The sequence below is a fragment of the Dendropsophus ebraccatus genome, chromosome 15 (assembly GCF_027789765.1).
Source record: "Dendropsophus ebraccatus isolate aDenEbr1 chromosome 15, aDenEbr1.pat, whole genome shotgun sequence".
Classification (NCBI taxonomy): domain Eukaryota; kingdom Metazoa; phylum Chordata; class Amphibia; order Anura; family Hylidae; genus Dendropsophus; species Dendropsophus ebraccatus.
The window spans coordinates 49,221,537-49,241,878 of NC_091468.1; the positions used below are offsets into that span (position 1 = coordinate 49,221,537).

At 42.0% G+C, this 20,342-nt stretch overlaps 1 protein-coding gene across 5 annotated transcripts in view; it reads left to right on the forward strand.

The window, feature by feature from the left end:
- Positions 1 to 19,316, forward strand: part of PLCB4 (phospholipase C beta 4) — a 271,807-nt gene extending 252,491 nt beyond the window's left edge. For all 5 annotated transcript variants that reach the window (XM_069955430.1, XM_069955434.1, XM_069955433.1 and 2 more), the window contains 6 exons: positions 1,320 to 1,495; positions 1,675 to 1,776; positions 5,127 to 5,184; positions 12,795 to 12,881; positions 15,229 to 15,265; positions 17,087 to 19,316. In XM_069955430.1, the coding sequence (XP_069811531.1) occupies positions 1,320 to 1,495; positions 1,675 to 1,776; positions 5,127 to 5,184; positions 12,795 to 12,881; positions 15,229 to 15,265; positions 17,087 to 17,169 (543 nt within the window). In that variant the 3' untranslated portion in view covers positions 17,170 to 19,316. The remainder of the gene's footprint in view (positions 1 to 1,319; positions 1,496 to 1,674; positions 1,777 to 5,126; positions 5,185 to 12,794; positions 12,882 to 15,228; positions 15,266 to 17,086) is intronic.
- Positions 19,317 to 20,342: the final 1,026 nt, after the last annotated feature.

Genomic DNA, 20,342 nt, shown 5'->3' on the forward strand with positions numbered 1-20,342 from the left:
CTGTAACTAATATTTGTAAAGTCAACACAAAAAATGCATTTTAAAGTGTTAAAAGGAACCTTTCACATTGAACATGCAATATTATCTGCAGACAGAGTGTTATAAAGCAAGAGGAGCTGAGCAGATTGATATATTGTTTTGTGGGGAAAGATTCTGTATTCCTTATAATTTATAATAATGTGCACATATGTCATATACTGTTAAGCATGTATGACGCAGGATAAGTAGCTGAGACGCCTTTTATCAGGTGCAGTTGAACCCATGGTGCTGTTTTTGTTGTTCCTTTGATCACCTTTCCCTTGAAGCAATCAATGACCTCCATGGCTGCAATGATCTACTCCTATTACACCCTGCCATAGGCAGGATGAATTAGGAGTAGAGATAAGCAAGCTGGCCAAGGTTTGGGTTTGTACGAACGGGAACCATTGGCTTCTGATTCCCACTGTCTGCCTGCTCCATGGAGAGGTTGGATACAGCCTGAGGACTGCCTCAAAAACTTGGATACAGCCATAGGTTATAGGCTGTATTCCAGTTTTCCAGGCGCTACTCAGGCTGTATCCACCCTCTCTTCCTAGTGGGAATACAGAAGCCGATAGCTCACGTGTCCAATACAAACAATGGACCATGGCTGTGTTGTAAAATGTGCACTCCGGAAACTACTGCAAACTATGATTGGCAAAATTATTTGATGTCTTAAAGAGAGTCTGTCATTACTTTGATTCTGCCCTGACCACAAGTCCCCAATGGCTTTTCCCCATCTTACCAGCCTTGACTGACAGACCTTTCCCTGTTTGGATTTAGAGAACAATCTATCAATCATGGGAAAAAGAGCAGACAGAAGCCACCAAGGGCCTCCCCATCAACTCATAGTTCAGGAAGCATGAATGTAATGACAGGTTCCCTATGAGTATCAAAGAGGTTTCCAGGCTAAGAAAAACATGGCTTTACTCCAGAAACAGCGCCACCCCTGTCCTCAGTGTGGTTGTGGTTTTGCAGCTCAGTACACTTGAAGTGAATGGAGCTGAATTGTAATATCACATAGAACCTGAGGACAAGGTTGATGCTGTTTGTGCGAAAAAGTAGCTGTGCTAGTTTTAATTCTGAATAACCCCTTTAATTTCAGGGACTGTCCAATACTCAACACAACATACCCATATATTCCAACACACATAGCCATAGTTACTACCATTTTTCTACATAATTAACCTATTTTGATTCCATCCCATTACAGCAACGTGTAGTTGGCCAGAAAATCCTTGTACAGCAGTTCCGCTCAGACTGCCTATGTTTAACCAGGTAGTGCATTTGTGTTCCACTAGGTGAAAGAAATTGTTGCGCAGCATACGAAGGAATGGTCAGAATTGCTTAACACTCAAGCTGCTGAAGTACAAGACCTGCAAGATTTACATTTAAAGCAACAATGCGATCTCCTCAAAAAGCTGCTAATCACTGTCCAAGAACAACAGACACAACAGCTGAAGCTGTCCCATGATCGGTACGCCATTATACAGTACAGGATCAATGGATCAATACCAGAAAACTAAGTTCTGGCATTGCTGCCTTTCGGCTCATCCATATGTCTTCATTTTTTTTTTATCGGTAATATGTTACTATGTAATTAGGTATATTGCTTCTACTTAATAAGCATCATAACCTTTGTCATTGTATTTACAGGGAAAGCAAGGAGATGAGGGCCAACCAGGCTAAAATCTCCATGGAAAACAGTAAAGCCATAAGCCAAGATAAATCCATCAAAAATAAAGCTGAACGTGAGAGGTATGTACTTCATTCAATAATATAGTAATAATTGATAATAACCCTTTAAAAAAGACTACTGGGTATTAGGCAGTAGCAGATTTACACTGCACATCCCCAGCCCAGAGCGAGGAAGAAGAGGCGATTTTGGGGGACATGTTGGCGGCTAGGAGTGAGAATGGAGTCATATCGGGAAGGAGAGAAGGAGCCATGAAGGTGACCAAGAATGAGAGTGCTCCCACACTGGGGACTAGGAATAAGAGGCGAAACCATGCTGGAAATTGAGAATAGGAAAAGGAGCCATGCTGAGGACTGACTATGTTAGGGTCAGGCCCGCTTCTGCCATGAGGCGGAATGAGTATTCCGCCTCAGGCGGCAGATTCTGCGCTCCTGCAGGGGGCGGCAGACAGCAGCCCTGCAGCCGCTTGCCTGTCCTGTCATCAGCGCTCACCACTGTACCCCGCCGGGCTCCCGCGCCGTCAGCCAGCATCTCCCTTTGCCCTTCAGCCTGTGGTGAGTGTCGGCGAGGGCTGCAGTCGGATCGGTGCGCGCGGGAGCGCCGGGGGGGTATTCCTATAAGGGCTGCATTCCCATGTCGAGGAATGCCTGTAACCGGAGTCTCCCCCGCCCGGACAGCATCTGATAAGATGCTGAGAGCGGGGGAGAACTGTACTGATACGTGCGATGCTGTAATGAATCAGCCGCGCGTGGTGCTGTCATTACAGCGCGGCACATATCAATAGAGTTCTCCCCCGCTCTCAGCATCTTATCAGATGCTGTCCGGGCGGGGGAGACTCCGGTTACAGGCATTCCTCGACATGGGAATGCAGCCCTTATAGGAATACCCCCCCCCGGCGCTCCCGCGCGCACCGATCCGACTGCAGACTGCAGAATGAGTGGTGGGGGGGGGGCGGCAGGGGGGGTCGCTAGTGTGGGGCGGCCGCCTGAGGTTTGCCTCAGGCGGCAGAGACCACAGAAACGGCCCTGGTTAGGGTCCAAAAATGTGAAAATGCCGAGGACCATAGATGTGATATGGATCCATGCTGAGAACTAGGAATAAATTAGGAAACCATACTGGGGACAAGGAATGAGATGAGGAGCCATTCTGGGGATCAGGAATATGAGGTTCCATAGTGGGAACTAGGAATGAGATGGGGAGCAAGCATTGTTGCGGATTAGGAATGAAATAGGGAACTACAATGGAGTCTAGGAACAAAGTAAGGTGTCATTCTAGCCAGCAATCAGATAGGAACCCATGCTAATAACTTAAAATGAGAAGGAGCCATTCTGGAGACTAGAAATACAAGGGGGAAGTATGTTGGGACATAAGAGTTAGAGAAGGAGCCATGCTGGGGACTAAGAATAAGAGAGGGAGCCATGTTTGGGACCAGGATTGTGAAAATGTGCAAGGTGCAATGTTGGGGACCTAGAGTGAGATACAGATCCATGTTGAGAACTGAAGAAGAAGCAAGTAAACCACAATGGGGACTAGGAATAAGAGCGGGGTCATTCTGGGGACGAGAAAAGATATGGGGAGTCATACTAGGGTCTAGAAATGAGCTTTGTAGCTGTGCTCGGGGTAGAAATGAGATGGTGAGCCCTGCTAACCACCAGCAATGACACAGGTAGCCATGCTGTGGGCTACGAATAAAACTACTTTTTTGGGGTGCTTGTAGAGATGAGCGAACCTGGAGCATGCTCGAGTCCATCTGAACCCGATCGTTTGGCATTTGATAAGCGGTGGCTGCTGAAGTTGGATAAAGCCCTAAGGCTATGTGGAAAACATGGATATAGTCATTGGCTGTATCCATGTTTTCCAGACAACCTTAGAGCTTTATCCAACTTCAGCAGCCACCACTAATCAAATGCAGAATGATCGGGTCCGGATGGACTCAAGCATGCTCCAGGTTCGCTCATCTCTAGGTGCTTGGCTGAAAGGTTAGCATTTAATAAATTGCAGTAAATGTTGCCATGAAATGATAACAAGGACTGTTTGTTTGTTTGTTTGTTTACTAGAAACAGTGCCACTCTAGAAGTTAGACTGTGTTTGGTATTGCGGCTCAGCCATATTCTACAGAGACCTACAAAGGATTTAGCAGCAATTAGGCTAACTGTGTTGGAGCTGTGGCCTACGACGTACTGTAAATCACCTGTTTAGAGGCCAATAACAATTTTTTCCCGGGGTTCCATTCCCCTGATTAAAATTATACATAGTTATTTTTTTCACCCTATTGTATTGTTTTTAAGTGTAGTTACACTAATTGCATATCAGTTCTAAACACTCAGAGACACTGGCTGACAGTGTGAGCGAGCAGGAGGCTGAGCAGCAGAGATTATTCCTGAAGAAGAGGGAGGGGTAATAGTAATGAGGCATGCTAGAATACGGCAAAAACACTGAGCCACAACTCTTCTTTACTGTTTAGCGCTCTGGAATTAAGGGCGCTTTATAAATAAATAATAATACTGTGGGAGACTTGTGATTGTACAAAATCCACTCCACAAATTACCAAGGGTAACATGCTCACAAGGAGACTGCCAACTATAGCACACTGTAAGCACCTTGGGTAGGTGCTAACCTTAAAGCTACTCTGTATCCACCAACCCACCAAACTGCTAGTACCATGGATTTGATGAGAGTAAATCCTTACCGGTCGTGTCTTTTAAAATGTGCCCGGTGCCTTGGTTAGAGCCAAAAATTATCTTTTAATCTGCAGCGCTGTGTCATACTGGCGTGGCCTAAAGTGTTTGTTTCCCCGGGTCTGCGATGCCTCTCCTTTCTAATGATGAGGAGGGTGGGGAGTAAGAAAGGAGAGGCGTCGCAGGCCTGGGGCACAGACACTCTAGGTCACGCCAGTATGACACAGTGCTGCAGATTAAAAGATCATTTTTTGCTCTAACCAAGGCACCAGGCACATTTTAAAGGACACGACCGGTAAAGATTTACTCTCATCAAATGGAACTAGCGGTTTGGTAGGGTGGGTTGGTGGATACAGACTCGCTTTTAAGGCTATCATCATTGTTAAATACAGACTCTGTTGTAAGACCCTAAAGCCAATGACATCTCCAAGTTTTTGGAAATGACAGGTCCTGCTGCAGTGTAATGGGTTTAAATCTGTGTGTTTCATCGAGTACATGAAACCCTCTTCATTGTAGTAAGGATCTACCCATGCCAATTCAGATAGCACAGCTATGACTGCTACAAGAAACGCCCTTCAGTGTTAGAACAGTCATTACAAATGTATATAACAAATGAGCGATTGTGTTGGTTTTGTTAATATTTATGCGCCGCGCTTCTTTGTGCTAATAGCATAGGGAGCAGCACGCTGTTCATTTTGCCCTCCATTTATATTCCTTTGATGTCTTTTTTGTAGGCGAGTGAGGGAATTGAACAGCAGCAACACAAAGAAATTCCTTGAAGAAAGGAAAAGAGTAAGTAGAAATGAGTCACTATCTTGTCACCCTATGCAACAGAAAATTACAGCTTGCTGCTTGTTTATCACATGATCCATCTTGCAGCCTATTCCGCCTCCTCTCTTACCCTTTTCTAACCTGCTGGATTGACAAGTTCACGAAAGGTTGCTTTGTTCGGAAATAAAAATAAAACTTTTAGCCACCGACCCTGCAAATCATTGAAGTAAACAATACATTTGTGTACTGAGCTCCTCCGGAAAAATTGGTTGATGAAATAAATGTTCTGCCCGCCAATGCAAACAAGTCGATATCTGAATTCTCTCCTTCTTGTTTTTGTTAATTAAATCTCAGAAATAAAGGAATATGTCACCTTTCAGTACTAACAACTCATGCCGCCATTCATCTGCCTTATTAATGTTCCCATTGATCTGGAAATAGGAGGTAAAAAGACATGGTGCCTTATCCTCCAGACATCTTTGAGCCAAAGGACAAATTGGGTAGGCTGTATAATACTAACCACTTCAATACATATAATAATTGTATTTATGTAGCCCCATCATATTCCACGATTGATAGATAGATAGATAGATAGATAGATAGATAGATAGATAGATAGATAGGAGATAGATAGATAGATAGATAGGAGATAGATATTAGATCGATAGATAGATAGACAGACAGACAGACAGACAGACAGACAGATAGATAGATAGATAGGAGATAGATATTAGATAGATAGATAAATAGATAGATATACAGACAGATAGACAGACTGCACTAGTTTACCATTCTTCGGGATTAGACATATTTCATTTTCTTTACACATACATATTCAAAAATGAAAACGTTTGTTCTCGTCTGTCTGTGATACATTTGGCCATTTTTTTTTTCTTACTTTTTATTGTATACAGCAGGGGTCCTCAACTGGCGGACCGTGGAGGCCAGCTGTCCGGACCCCTTACTGCAGCTCAGTATACCTGTAAACTGAGCTGCGCTGCTCCTCTTTGCACAGTAACTATGAGCGCTCGTAACGAGTGCTTATAGTTACCGCGCAGCAGCAGCACTGGCAGAGAGGGAGCTCCCTCCCTATCAGTCACCCCTCACTGGCCACAGCAGTCACAAGGCCGCTCTCTGTCTCCGGTGTCAGTGTTTGAGTGACGTCACTGCGCGGCGCCAGGAGAAGGGGAGAGCGGCCTCTTGTGACCGCTGCAGTGCGGCCACAAGAGTGAAGAGAAGAGGAGACGCCTGGACCCAGGTGACTATAAGTGTTTTGTTATGTTATATGCTATATGGGAGGGGTAGCACAGGGGGGCTATATACTACTGGGGAGCACACAGCGGGGGTCTTTATAAATCGGGGGAGCACACAGGTTTTTTATACAAACGGGGGTAGCACACAGGGGGTCTCTATACAAACGGGGGGAGAACACAGGGGTCTCTATACAAACGGGGGAGCACATAGAGGGTCTATATGGGAGGGGGAGAAAACAGGGGGGCTATATACTACTGGGGAACACAAAGCGGGCATCTATATACTGCTGGGGGAGCGCACATGGGAGCTATATACTACTGGGGGAGCACACAGGGGGGCTATTTACTACTGAGGGAGCTCACAGGGGGGGCTATATAGTACTAGGGGAGCGTACAGGGGAACTATATAAGGGCTGATGATAGAGGAAAAAAATGCCAGTTTTCCCACTAATTCTGTATGTAAATAGTTCAACAACGTTTGTGAAACGTTAACAAAACAACACATTTACTACTAATGTTCAGCTCAGACCTTCACCTGACAATAGACCCCGGTAAGTGGACCTTCGCTAAAAGTTGTTGAGTACCCCTGGTATACAGTATGTCATACCGCTATAAGATTAGACAGACCTTTGAATACTGGAGTACTCCATTAATCTGCTGCGGATTTGATGGTGCGAATAGAAATCACCAGACACTTTTTTTTTTTATTCCGCAGGTAGCTCTATGTGTGTCACTGGAGACTTGCAATTCGCAGAGACAGATATTAGCTGATATTAATTCTAATACAAGCAGTTGTGAAGATTTATTTTTTTGCGAAAGAACGATGATAGACAGTACAGATGCACTGTTACTTCTGCTGCTATGGTGAATGCCTCACGGGCGTGTACACAGAGACTGAATAGAGGCACACAGAGATCCCACAGCTGCATGCTATGGAGCTAACCGCACTCTGTGTACAGTAATGTATTATGGAGATGTTCTCCCTTAGAAGACATTAGCTCCATAATATGGCATCAAACAGTGCAGGCAACCATTTGTGTCGAATGTCATTTTCTGTCGGATTCATAGACAATCTAGAAATTAGCTATTGTATGCTTTTGTATGCCATTATCGGCATATAGGGATACTATAGGGCCCCATAGACTGCTGTGTCTGACATTTTACAGATCATGTTGAAAAAGAAAGCAAACTAAGGTCCTCTAGGCAAGTTAGAATGGTGAGGAGTATATGAGTTGTGGAATAATGTGAATATATATCAATGGTAAAATACAATGTACAGTTTATGTAGTATATATATATATATATATATATATATATATATATATATATATATATATATGCACAACTTAGGAAATATTGTTCTGGTACCAGAAACTGTGTATACGTCAATAAAAATAAAACAATGGGAGTAGCGGAATAAAATGCAAACATGAAATCTAAAAAATTTTTTAAATAAATAATAGTATAATAAAAATATAGAAAATGTAGAAAAGCAACGGTGTCCTGGCTGGTAGTGGTGCAGCCGATTCAGCAGTGCTGTTTTGACCTCTGCAGCGTTCAGGTTATCCGATGGTAAGCGCTTTTAGCGCTTGTCGGCGCTTGATAAATAGAGTTGATATTTAGCGCATGCCCAGATGAAGTTGTTGCCCGCGGGACCTCGTGCAGGTCTGGCGCCAAATTCAAAATGGGTAAGCTGCTATGTCGAAATGGCAAATAGGATGAATGGATATGCTTATTAAGTTGTATTCTTATTTGTAATGGCTGGACGCGTTTCGATGCCCATCTTTTTCAACAGCAAAAAATATATGATAAGTGAACTTATCTTATATGAACTTATCATATATTTTTTGCTGTTGAAAAAGAGGCCAAGAGGGCATCGAAACGCGTCCAGCCATTACAAATAAGAATACAGCTTTATAATGTACAATGACTGGAACATTGACAAATAAAGCACTTGTTGCCTCTCGTGTTACTCCCAGTCATCCTAGCCTGTAAGCTCTTGAGAGCAGGTCACTATTTTGTTATTGTAATTTATTCATTGTATAATTTAATATATAACCTGTAATGTATTTATATATTTAAATAAGCGCTGCAGAATCTGTTGGCGCTATACGAATAAATATAATTATTATTATTTTTATTATTATAAGCATATCCATTCATCCTATTTGCCATTTGGACATAGCAGCTTACCACTAGGGATGAGCGAACCGGCTGAGGTTCGGGTTCGTATAAACCTGAACTATCGGCTTCTGATTCCCGCTGTCTGCCGGCTCCGTGGAGAGGGTGGATACAGCCTGAGGTACGCCTAGAAAACTGGGATACAGCCTATAGGTATGGCTGTATCCCAGTTTTCCAGGAGGTCCTCAAGGTTGTATCCACCCTCTCCACGGAGCGGGCAGACAGCGGGAATCAGAAGCCGATAGTTCAGGTTCATACAAACGCGAACCTCGGCTGGTTTGCTCATCCCTACTTACCACCTTTGAATTTGGTCCCAGACCCACACGAGGTCAACAACTTCATCTGGGCATGCGCTAAATATCAACTCTATTTATCAAGCGCCGACAAGCGCTGGAAGTGCTTACTATCGGATAACCCGAACGCTGCAGAGGTCAAAACAGCACTGCTGAATCGGCTGCACCACTACCAGCCAGGACACCATTGGCGGACTGAACGTAACCCACAGCACGGACTCCAAACGGATGAAATGTGTCTAACACCAAACTTACCATTAATTGCAATACGCTACGTTGTGAATACTCCTGTCACCCTCTCTAATAAATCAATGACCTTCTGCAAATACTGAGAGCTACAACGATCTCTCACAAGATAGACATTACACCAGTACAGAAAGAACACCACGGTGTTCTTTATAGCTGAATACAATTCATCTCTAATATAGAGAAAAGAGCCAATTACCATTTAATGCTGCTACGAACTGTATCAACTAAACTATTTATTGCCACGCATATCGGATGAATGAGATACATGAAATATTATTAATTATTTTCCACCATTACTTTTAATCATTGTTCTCTTAGTATAATCATCAGACTCAGTATACTTTGGACGATTTGGACTTTGTTTTACCTTTTACTTTTACTTTTTATTTCTGTTTTTTCATTTTCTACATTTTCAATATTTTTATTATACTATTATTATTATTTTTTTTTTTTAGATTTCATGTTTGCATTTTATTCCGCTACTCCCATTGTATATATATATATATATATTTATATATACTGTGTATATACAGTATATATATGTGTGTATATATATATATACATATATATTCTAAATAAACTGTACATTGTATTTCACCATTGATATATATTCACATTATTCCAGAACTCATATACTCCTCACCATTCTAACTTGCCTAGAGGACCTTCATTTGCTTTCTTTTTCTACATGCTATACATTATCTTTGGGGTATAGGATATAAGGTTAACCTCGCCAAGTTAGTGGCAGTCGATCTCACACTACTTCATTTGCAGATTCTCTCCATTTTACAGATCCTTACAAAGAGTTCAATACGGCTATGGTACAAAACCTTGATGTGCATAAGGGTTCAAATGAAAACATTGTTACCATTGTGAAAATAAGTGTTGATGGCTTTTTGGTTTATTGCTCTTTTATGCACAGTACGGGTTATAAAATACCACACTGATTGCAATGGGTTGTGTGATCTAGAACACAATAAGGCTTTGTTCACATTGTGCCTGCTCCCTAGCCCGCCATGTCTCTGTATCCATGGATGGATGTCACTGGAGAGAAATCATAGAGCGGAGGACAGAACAAAGCCGCTGATCATCCGAAAATCTGTCAAAGAAAAAAGATACTGGAATCAATCGCCCCCTGCTATCTGATGTCATCATTACCTGCTTTTTAATGCAGAAGATAAAAAGCCTTATTGTTATCATTCCATATCCATATGACCACTAGGCTCTAATGAAAATGCAGAACAAAGCTCATTTTATAGCATTTTTTACTGTAGTCTTATTGTAAATGCATAGATTTGTTTACTGCATTGGGATTTTATATTCCTTTTATAAGTTTTATAATTCCATATTACACTATTGTTGGTCCTACTCTTGGCACACCTCCAGCCGTCTCCAGCCACACTCTCCATTCTGTGCAATCGGGAATTGGGATCAGGGCACACACGGATGCGCCCACATCCCAATTCACCAGAAAATAAGTTTATCCCACAGGTACTTCAGTACTGGTCGGGACAAACTTCACTGACACCGGCCGTTCTGTGACTGTCGGGTCACAGAATGGCCAGTGTTATACTGGCCTAAAGGTGTATACCCATCTGGGACACTTGCGGCATAATCAAAGTATATGCCATAAATGTCCCCTAGTTACAGGTGTCACCTCTTGGACCCGCATCTATCTTAAGAACGAGGGCTCCCTGGCTCCCTCCTGCCTGTTTTGAAGGTAGTCGAGAAGCCGAACACAGTCAAAAACGTCAGAATATACAATTTACGTAACTTCCATTTACATTCATGGGAGTTACAAAAACATTGTAGCCCATGAGGTACATTTGTTGCATAACTTGGGGGGAGGGGGCGCAATTTACACTGTTTATGCAATGGAGTTAAGCAACTTGTGTAACTCCCGAGCTTCCTTCACACGTACAGGCTCCGCAACAGATCCACAGCAGATCTGCATCAGATTTAATGGTGCAGATTTCATGCTGTGTTCAATTATTTAGATCAAATCTGCTGCGGATCTTCTGTCCATCCACTGCAGATCCGCAGCCTAAAATCCGCTGCTGTGTGAAGCTACCATTAAAATGTTAAAGTGTAGCTATCATTTGGCCAGTGCGGCAGCTACATTGAAAAACTTCTGTTGGTACGCTGTTTCTTCTGACGGAAGGGTCAATGGAACTCCCAGAAATGCCATAGACTACATGGCAAGTGTAATACGGTGCAGTCTATAGCGTCTCCGGATGTTCCGTTGTTCACTCACATTAGTAGACATCACAGGATCTGCTTGCTCAGCCTTTGAGTTTTAAGGAGGAACTCTACTGCAGCTACTGATTAGCTAAACTGGCAGGTCATGTGGGGTTGGGATAGCGCAGAACATAGAAGAAGTGGAGAGCAGCCAGTGATTGGTTGATCGGCCTGCCACTACAGAGATTGGCTCAGAAGTTCCAGTAGCGGCTGTGGGGAGTGGGCTGAAACTAGAAGGACACCAGGGAGCTTGGAAAGGTATGTATAAAGCTTTTTTTTTTACACATTCATCAGCCATCGGCCATGCATCGCTATTACATGTCGCGATGTTCACCCGCATCAGTCAGTACGTCCTGATGCGGGGAGGGGGGGGGGGGGTTTAGAGAGGGGTCGCACAGCTCAAGACTGACAGCTGCATTTAAATGTATTATTTCCCCCTTTCCCTGGTGTCTAGTGGGGAGATCTCCCCCACGCGATTGTGATCCCAGAGAGGAGATCCCTTCTGCTTAACGCTCCGGGGCTCAGTGTCCCACTGACGCTGATCCTGGCTTGGCAATCGATGTGTCTGGTCTGCTGCAGACTAGAGTAATACAGCAATGATCTGATTGATCATTGCTGTATTAAGTATACTGCAGTGATCTCTATGGGGCTGCAGTAATACTGAAAGTCACCCATGTATACTGTTAAAAACTGTGTTTTTATAAATACAATTTTTTTTTTATTTTTTTTTTAGTTTGGCACCATACTTTATGGAAAAATTAAGTCTACCATTGTAAAGTATAATCAGTGGCACAAAAAATAAAGGCTCATGGGGGTCTGTAGGTTAAAAAAAAACTAAAATTAGCCTGGTCCTGAAGGGGCTAAAGGACACGATCAGTGAGATGATGTGAAGTGATGACCGGAGGAACAGAACATATGTTTATGGTTTACACCAATCCTAGCCAAGGAAATTTTTTTTTGTCTTGCCCGGACAACTCCTAACAAAACAAGCACCCTTCACTATTACAATCCCCACTGCCACATTTTTTTGGTGGCATTTCCCGAAAACAATAAGTAAAAGTATGAGCACTTTGGGAGTCATTTATGAGTCATCTAAAGACTTTTCCTCCTCTACATATGTATATTATTGATAGCCCTGGATGCATTATACAATAAATCAATGCAGAGAAACTGTGTTCACAATGAAAACAAACTGTTGATCTCCAGCAAGAGCGCCAAGCATAATGCCAGGCTTAGCGTTTCCATGACAACCGCTCGAGCCTGTCACTATTCTGCCTGGTGAAATGCCTTTTTTGTCTGACACCTCTAACTATAAAATAACAGACTACTGCTGTTGTTAAATGGAAAATCATGAAAGTCTTAATTTTGTCGCCTTGATAAATAACAGAGCCGTGTGTCACGTTCTGTTTTCTTGTAGTTGGCAATGAAACAATCAAAGGAAATGGACCAGTTAAAGAAAGCCCAGCTGGAACATCTGGAACTTCTGGAGAAGCAGAATGAACAGGTAGAGCAAACCCGGGCAGAGATTCTCCATTGCTACGTCTAATCTCGTGGATATACTCTGTTTATCTGTATGTTAGCCCCTGTGCTGATAAGAAAGTACTTATTGTAACGCAACCTATTGCTAATAGAGATGAGCAAATCATACTGAACCCGAACATGCAACATTCAATTACCGGTAGCTGTAGAAGTTGGATGCAGTCCTAGGTAGTCCTGAAAAACATGGATACGCTAAAGGTCCTATTCCTCGGCCCAATCAATAATGTAAACGAGCACTGATCTGCTAGATCGGCGCTCGTTTACTGGGCCTATTACACGGCCCGATAATCGCTTAGCAAGGGCTGCAGGGACATCATTACTGATGTCCTTGCAGCCCTTGTTTAAACACCATACTTTTTCTAAACATGTTGCAGGTCTTCTGCGTTTCTTCTGCCTCCCGGTCCCGCATGCTGCAGCTTCGATGTGTACTGTCTTAGCTGACAGACCGCTCAGCCAATCACTGGCTGCGGTGGTCCTGGCCAATAATTGGCTGAGCGGTCTTTCTGCTAAGCTCGGGACCACGCTCGGGATCGGGAGGAAGAAGGAGCGCAGGAGAAGACCTGCAACATGCTTAGGTAAGCATGGTGCTTGTGAAATAGTCGGTCACCCGCCGCACATCGCTATTCCCCGCAGCGATGTGCGGTCGGTGCCTGATGATTTTAGGTTTGATCCTAAATAAACGATCAGCCGATGACACGATCATCGGCTGATCATGGTCTCTATTCCACGGACGATTCAGACAATTATTCCACGGAGCTATAATCTGCCGAATCAGGCTGATTCGGCAGATTATCGCTATGTGTAATAAAGACAATTATCAGCTGATAACAACAATGATCAGCAGATTGTGACTTTTAGTCCTTTCCTAAAATCATCAGAAGCCAGCCAAGCATCGCTTCGTGTAATAGTGATGAATCTGTAAGGAAAATAATAAAGTATATACATACCTGACCACGCTCCCTGATGCTTCTGCCAGCTCCCTGTTGTCTTTCTGGCTTCTGCCCGAGGCTGCCAATCACTGGCCCAGACATGACAGTGTTGCAGCCAGTGATTGGCTGAGCCGCCTGTCACTTCAGAGACTTTCTCTACAGTTTTCCCGGCAGCTGTGGGCAGCAAGCAGAAGCCAGAAAGACACTGGGGAGCGTGTTATGTATATATTTTATTATTTTACACTAGGCAAAGGCTTCACAGACATTGCTAATGATGTCCGTGTAGCCCTTGCTGCACAATAGTCGAGTCTTGTAAAAAGCTCAGTAAACAAGCACTGATCTAGCAGATCGGAACTTTTCTACTTTACTGATCAAGCCTTGTAATACGGCCCTTATGTAGGTGATGATTGGGGGTCTACATACCTTTGTCCATGGTTTGTCTTCACATGGACATGTTGTTTATGTCACATTAATGGCCCTATTACATTAAACGATTATTGGTCTTACTTAACAACCCTTCTGGCCGATAACCATTCAAAATAAGGCTATGTTCACACTACGTAAAAGTGCGGCCGTACTTAATGCGGAGTGGAAAAATTCCTTATTTTCAATGGGATCCCGGCCGGAGCGTATACACATCGCATACGCTCCGGCCGGGATCCCATGCGGGGCCGCAAAGAACTAACATGTCAGTTTTCTGCGGCCGCAATTCTCCGGCCTCTCGCTTCACTGTTTATTATGGGAGGCTCTGATGCGGCGCGCGCTGATGCGCCCGCATCAGAGCTCTGCGGCCTAACATGCACAACTTAAGTCAGCCACCCAAACAATCTAAAGATCATTCGGACAGCCCCTCCTGCAGCTCCCCGCTCGTTGTCTGTGTAATAGCACCGACAGCTAGCGGGAAGCAGGAGGGAAGCAATTGCTGAGCTGACAGTTTGCTCGCTCCCCCCGGAACATCAGCCCATATAATATGGCCTTTAGTCTTATTGAGTCCTTGCTCTCTATCTTGTTCTATCATCTATGGAGATCCCATCTGTTCCCATACCATATCTAATTATTTAAGTACTGGAGAACCCATTTAAGTGTTAACGATAGATAGAAATACACCTGACCAATCCACCAGTCTGTGATGTTCACTTTTGTACAAATCTATTATTGGGAACAGATTATATTTTTAAGAGGAAACTTACGAGAGTGGAACCAAGCGCCTAGAAGTAAGCAGTGAGGCCTGTCCGCTCCCAAGGTCTTTTAGATGGTGTTTGTACTGTATATTTGGAAGTTTTTCATACATTCTCCATGCTTTTATTACTTTTACTGTGCTCTTTCTTTGCTTCATATCACGCTGCATAATTTTGACATAATTTGTTGTTTTTGTACAAACAGCTTTTGAAATCGTGCCATGCCGTGTCTCACTCACAAGGTATGGCGGCTCTTCCATTGCCTATTATCATTTATTTTTTATTTTTTTTACTAACATCATATTCTAACTAATGTATGAATGCACGTATATATGTATATGGAGAGTAAGATGATGTGTTACTACATGCTATATATTTGAATTACTTTAAATGATGCAGTTGGATCAGAAAAGAGAAGCAATCGGCTTTGGCACAACTGTACACTGTAACTGTACACTGGACAATGTACCAGCTAGCGTGCAAGTGCATCTGTCCACACCCAATGTTAGATCAGGCAGGAGATTATGTCATAAAGACATGTTAAAAGTTTAGTAGAATGAGTGGGGGAAAGCATGCAATGGCGTGTTTCACTTTCCTGCCATCAATCCTCTCTATCCATTGGCCCCATAGACTTATAATATAGCTGCGTGGATGGAGATCACTGCAATCATTCAATAGTTTGCCTGATCAGTTAGGGTCTCCGCAGTGACACCCTAGCCTCTGACATGCCAAAACTTTTTCTTAAAGCCGTTATCTGGGTAGCAGTAAGTCTTCTAAATGTGGAGAAGGGGGGTGTATATTCCGATCATCGTGGTTTCAACCTCATGCGGTGACCAATAGTTGTGCAATGTTGCCACGTATTGGACATTTCGTGCTGGCATGGTTTCACCTGCATACAGTGATCAGGATATATACCTGCCCTCTCCACAACTTTAAAAACTTACTTTAAATTCGTGGATATACAAGAATCCAACTGGAAAATCCATTTAATACCTATATCTACCCGCAAATTGAGTTCTCTTTCCCCTGTCTGGGGAAATCCAGAGGCATTATGGGAAATGTAGAGTGGGATCATCAACATGGAAATTAGGAAAGCCATATCAGAGGGAAGGAGGAATCTAGATGTCAGACATTCTTTAAATGGCACATCAACTAAAATAGGTACACACAAAGCATTGGAAAAAGATATTCCCATCCCTAAACTTTTGTTAGGGGAATGCAAAAAAAGGAATTTTGCAAATGTTTTGTATTATCCCCTTGGTGTCCTTGTAGTGTTGATAGAGGTTGCCAAGGTTCTCTGGGAGCAGTAAGTATACTTTTAAGGCCCTATTACACAAAGGGATTATTGGACATATTTGGCCGATTATCGGCCATCATTGCTGATAATTGCTTCATGTAATAACGATTTTGTCTTTTAATGTCTTTCAACATGTTGAAAAACTAACAATCCGAAAAGCAACGATCTTCTGCCATCACTCCGTCTAATAGGAGCAGAGGCAGCAGACCGCTGCTATCTTCTATGGGCTGCCCGGATGATTTAACGATTGCCCAGGCAGCCCTCCCACAGCTCCCCGGAGACCCCTAGCTCTTACCTGCTTGCTGTTGGCACATGTAATAGCGCCAGGAGTGAGTGGGGAACGAGTGCAAGCAAGCGCTGACCTGAGAGGTCCGTGCTTGCTTATTCCGGATGATAGCCCCCCGTGTTATAGGGGTTTTACTCCCTCTCTCTATCACTGAGCTTTACACACATCTCCAGGGTTTGGATTGTCCCTGGAGACATGTAATAACCTCGGACGTTTTTTCAACCTCAAAATGACAGCCATCCACAAAAACGGCCACCGAGTGGCCAAAAATAGACGTTTTGTGAACCTAGCTTTAAAAAGGAATCAATGCGATCCATGCTCATGTCTACTGTAGGTGGATTTACTAACCCATTGATCACACTGTTTACATATATAATCATAACTTTTTTTTTTTATATCATATATACCCTCTTATTAGAACACATGGGCAGTCATGAACGGTCACCATATTAACCACATTTCCACGATTTTTGGCCTTAGGCAAAGGAAATCCAGCAGATGGTCAAACTGGAAGCCGAGATGGGCCGCAGGCCAGCAACAGTTGTGTAAAGCTGCAAAACTGAAGTCAAGCAATTCACTGTCCTTTTGAGAACACTGTAAAATATCGACCACAAACACTGAATATGAAGTGTGCTCTTATGTTATACCCTTATTGTCTTGGCAGGATTTTAAGACTGGCATATTTCCCTTTAACATTTTGAGCACTGCACTATTTATGATAAAGAAGTCTATACAGTTATAAAGAAACAGAGAATATTTTTATTAATGTTGAATCATATGTTAATAGTCTATCATTGTTTGAGAGTCTATCTTGTTTTATGTTATTTCGAAGTGATTTTTTTTTGCTTTGTTTTTTGTTTTGTTTTTAAATTTGGTGTCACCAATGTAGCAAAATGAAACAGAATAAGGTTGACTGCTAGCTAAAACACTGTTACATTAGGATTTTATTGGTCAGGTTGCACTGTACCTTACAAATAGCGAGTCTGTTGCCTTGTTGGATTTTTTTATTTTTTTTTCCACATTTTTAGCCTATTATTTTTGCGAATTTTTTGTCATTTTTTCCCCCTTAATCCTAACAAGCAGATTCGAGTTTATGCGGAGTTTATAGAAGGAAAAGTTGACTATGCCGAATGAGCACAATGCGTTCTAATCTGCGGACGTCCCCAAATGCCGTTCCGTAAAGCTGTGCTTGGAGGCCATTAGCATTTCATCTAAATTGTACATTTGAAGTTGGAGAGGGAGAGAACAAAGCAGTAAAAGAGACAGAGGGTGTTTGTTGATTGAAAATCTGAATTGCCTGCTGTATCCAAGTGATTTTCTTGTTCTAGCGTGGGCAGCAAGAAAATCAAGTCTTTTTTTCCAGGATTTTTTTTATATTATTATTATTATTATCCTCATACAGTATGTGACTTATTTTAACCGTGTTTAGTTCTGTTTTATTCTCATATTATGACTGGGTGAGAGTGCAAAAGTTTTTATATGGTTAATATATTGTTGTTATATTACGTTACATCATCAAACCGTTATGTATAATAATATTAAATGGTTTCCTCTGGTTTTTATCATTTTTGGGGAATTCTGTTGGGAACAATATATTACGTTATTGCTGTTTATCCAATTTTCTTATCTATTATTTAAAGTGTTTCCTACCAGAGATGTAAGAATATTCTGCAGATGACCATCAGTGTCACTTACACATTTACTACAATTTTAATAAGTTGTTTTATTGTAACAAGAATTAGAAATTATGTTGGGTTCATAAATATATATTATATACTATTAGGCTATGTTCTCACTATGATATCATAGCGGGGAAAGGCGTCCATCTCAGAATGTTGACAGCCGCGAATAATGATCATGGTCATATCAATGTTATGAGATGGCCGGCCTTTCTCTGCTATGATCCCATAGTGGGAACATAGCCTTAAAGGGGTTGTAAACGTAAAAGAAGCGTTATGTATTGGAGCTGCTTTCACTTTCCTACAGTTACCAGCACTTTCTGGTAGCAGCTCCTTGTCTCCTTCTCCAGGTGGGAAGTCACAGCACAATATCAAGCTCCAATAACATGTCGCCATTGGGTGCTTGCAAAAAAATCCCTGTGCTTTTGCTTGTAGCCATGGACACTTACAGTATTTGCTTTTGCCTGTAGCCATGGGCACTTATTATGTCCTGTCATAGTACAAGGCTGTCTACAGACATATACAATCAGGAAATATTACTGCTCAGAGATGAAGAGGCTTCTGCCACTAAGTAATAAAATAATTTAAAGAGGTGCTCTGGAGAGAAAAAAACTAAAATTTTAAATCAACTGGTATCAGAAAGTTATCCAAATTTGTAAATTACTTCTATTAAAAAAAAAAGTCTTCCATTATTTATCAGCTGCTGTATGTCCTGCAGGTGGTGGTGTTTTCTGTTCAGTCTGACACAGTGCTCTCTGCTGCCACCTCAGTCCATGTCAGGCACTGTCCAGAGCAGTTGTAAAACCCATAGAAAATCTTTCTTGTTCTGGACAGTTCCTGACATGGACAGAGGTGGCAGCAGAGAGCACTGTGTCAGACTAGAAAGAATACTCTACTTTTTGCATGACATACACCAGCTGATAAGTAGTGGAGGACTTAAGTTTTAGAGATGAGCGAACCTTGAGCATGCTCGAGTCGATCCGAACCCGAACTTTCGGCATTTGATTAGCGGTGGCTGCTGAACTTGGATAAAGCCCTAAGGCTATGTGGAAAACAGGGATATAGTCATTGGCTGTATCCATGTTTTACAGACAACCTTAGAGCTTTATCCAAGTTCAGCAGCCCCAGCTAATCAAATACCGAACGTTAACGTCAAATACGGATCGACTCGGACTCGAACCCGAACCCGGTTCGCTCATCTCTATTGAGTTTTTTCTTTTAATAGTAAGAGTAGAAGTAATTTTTTTTTTTTTATCTGGAGTGCCTCTTTTAAAAAGTCTAATATTTTCACCTTCATTGACCGCTACCATGTTTTGTCATTTTGCAGTTTACAACCCCTTTTATGAAGATCACTTGTTTTTGTAAAAAAAAAAAAAAAAGCCCACCCGGCACCAAAGATATTCAGCTGTTCAGCGTAGAGTTAGAAAGTATGTTTAGACTATACATAATGAATATTTTAGAATTACTTGAATTTTAAGAAAAAAAATATAAATAAAGTGCTTTAATAATAAATATGCCTAATTTATTTTCCCTAATAGAGATGGAACAGACGGACATATTTTATGGCTAAAAGAAAAAAACAAAAACCTTTATAGAGCAATAAAACACAAGCTCAGTGATACCAGTGCTCACATGTTAAAAGGATCATGCATTATGGCACTTTAAGAGAAGTTTACATCCAATAATTGTACAGAATATCACAATTTAGGGTTTTATGCTGCAGACTCCAAAAAACGTCCAGTTTCGTTTTGAAGGCTGCGAAGCGGGAAGACGGATTGTTTGTAACTGTGAAGATGTATAAAGTATTTATACTTGTACTCAAATAATGTAGAGTTTCCATATTCAAACAGGGAAAGCAATTTTTAAAACCTAACTGTTCTATGATATTTGCATGTTATACAGGCACCACTTTTATGCATAAGATCATAGCCATGATGTATTTAAGTAAATGTTGTTTTTGACGTTTCCCACAATTTTTTTTTTTTGAACAAACGAAAATTCTGTGGCCATGATTGTTTTGTGATTCATACAAACTGTAGGATAAATTTGAAAAAAAA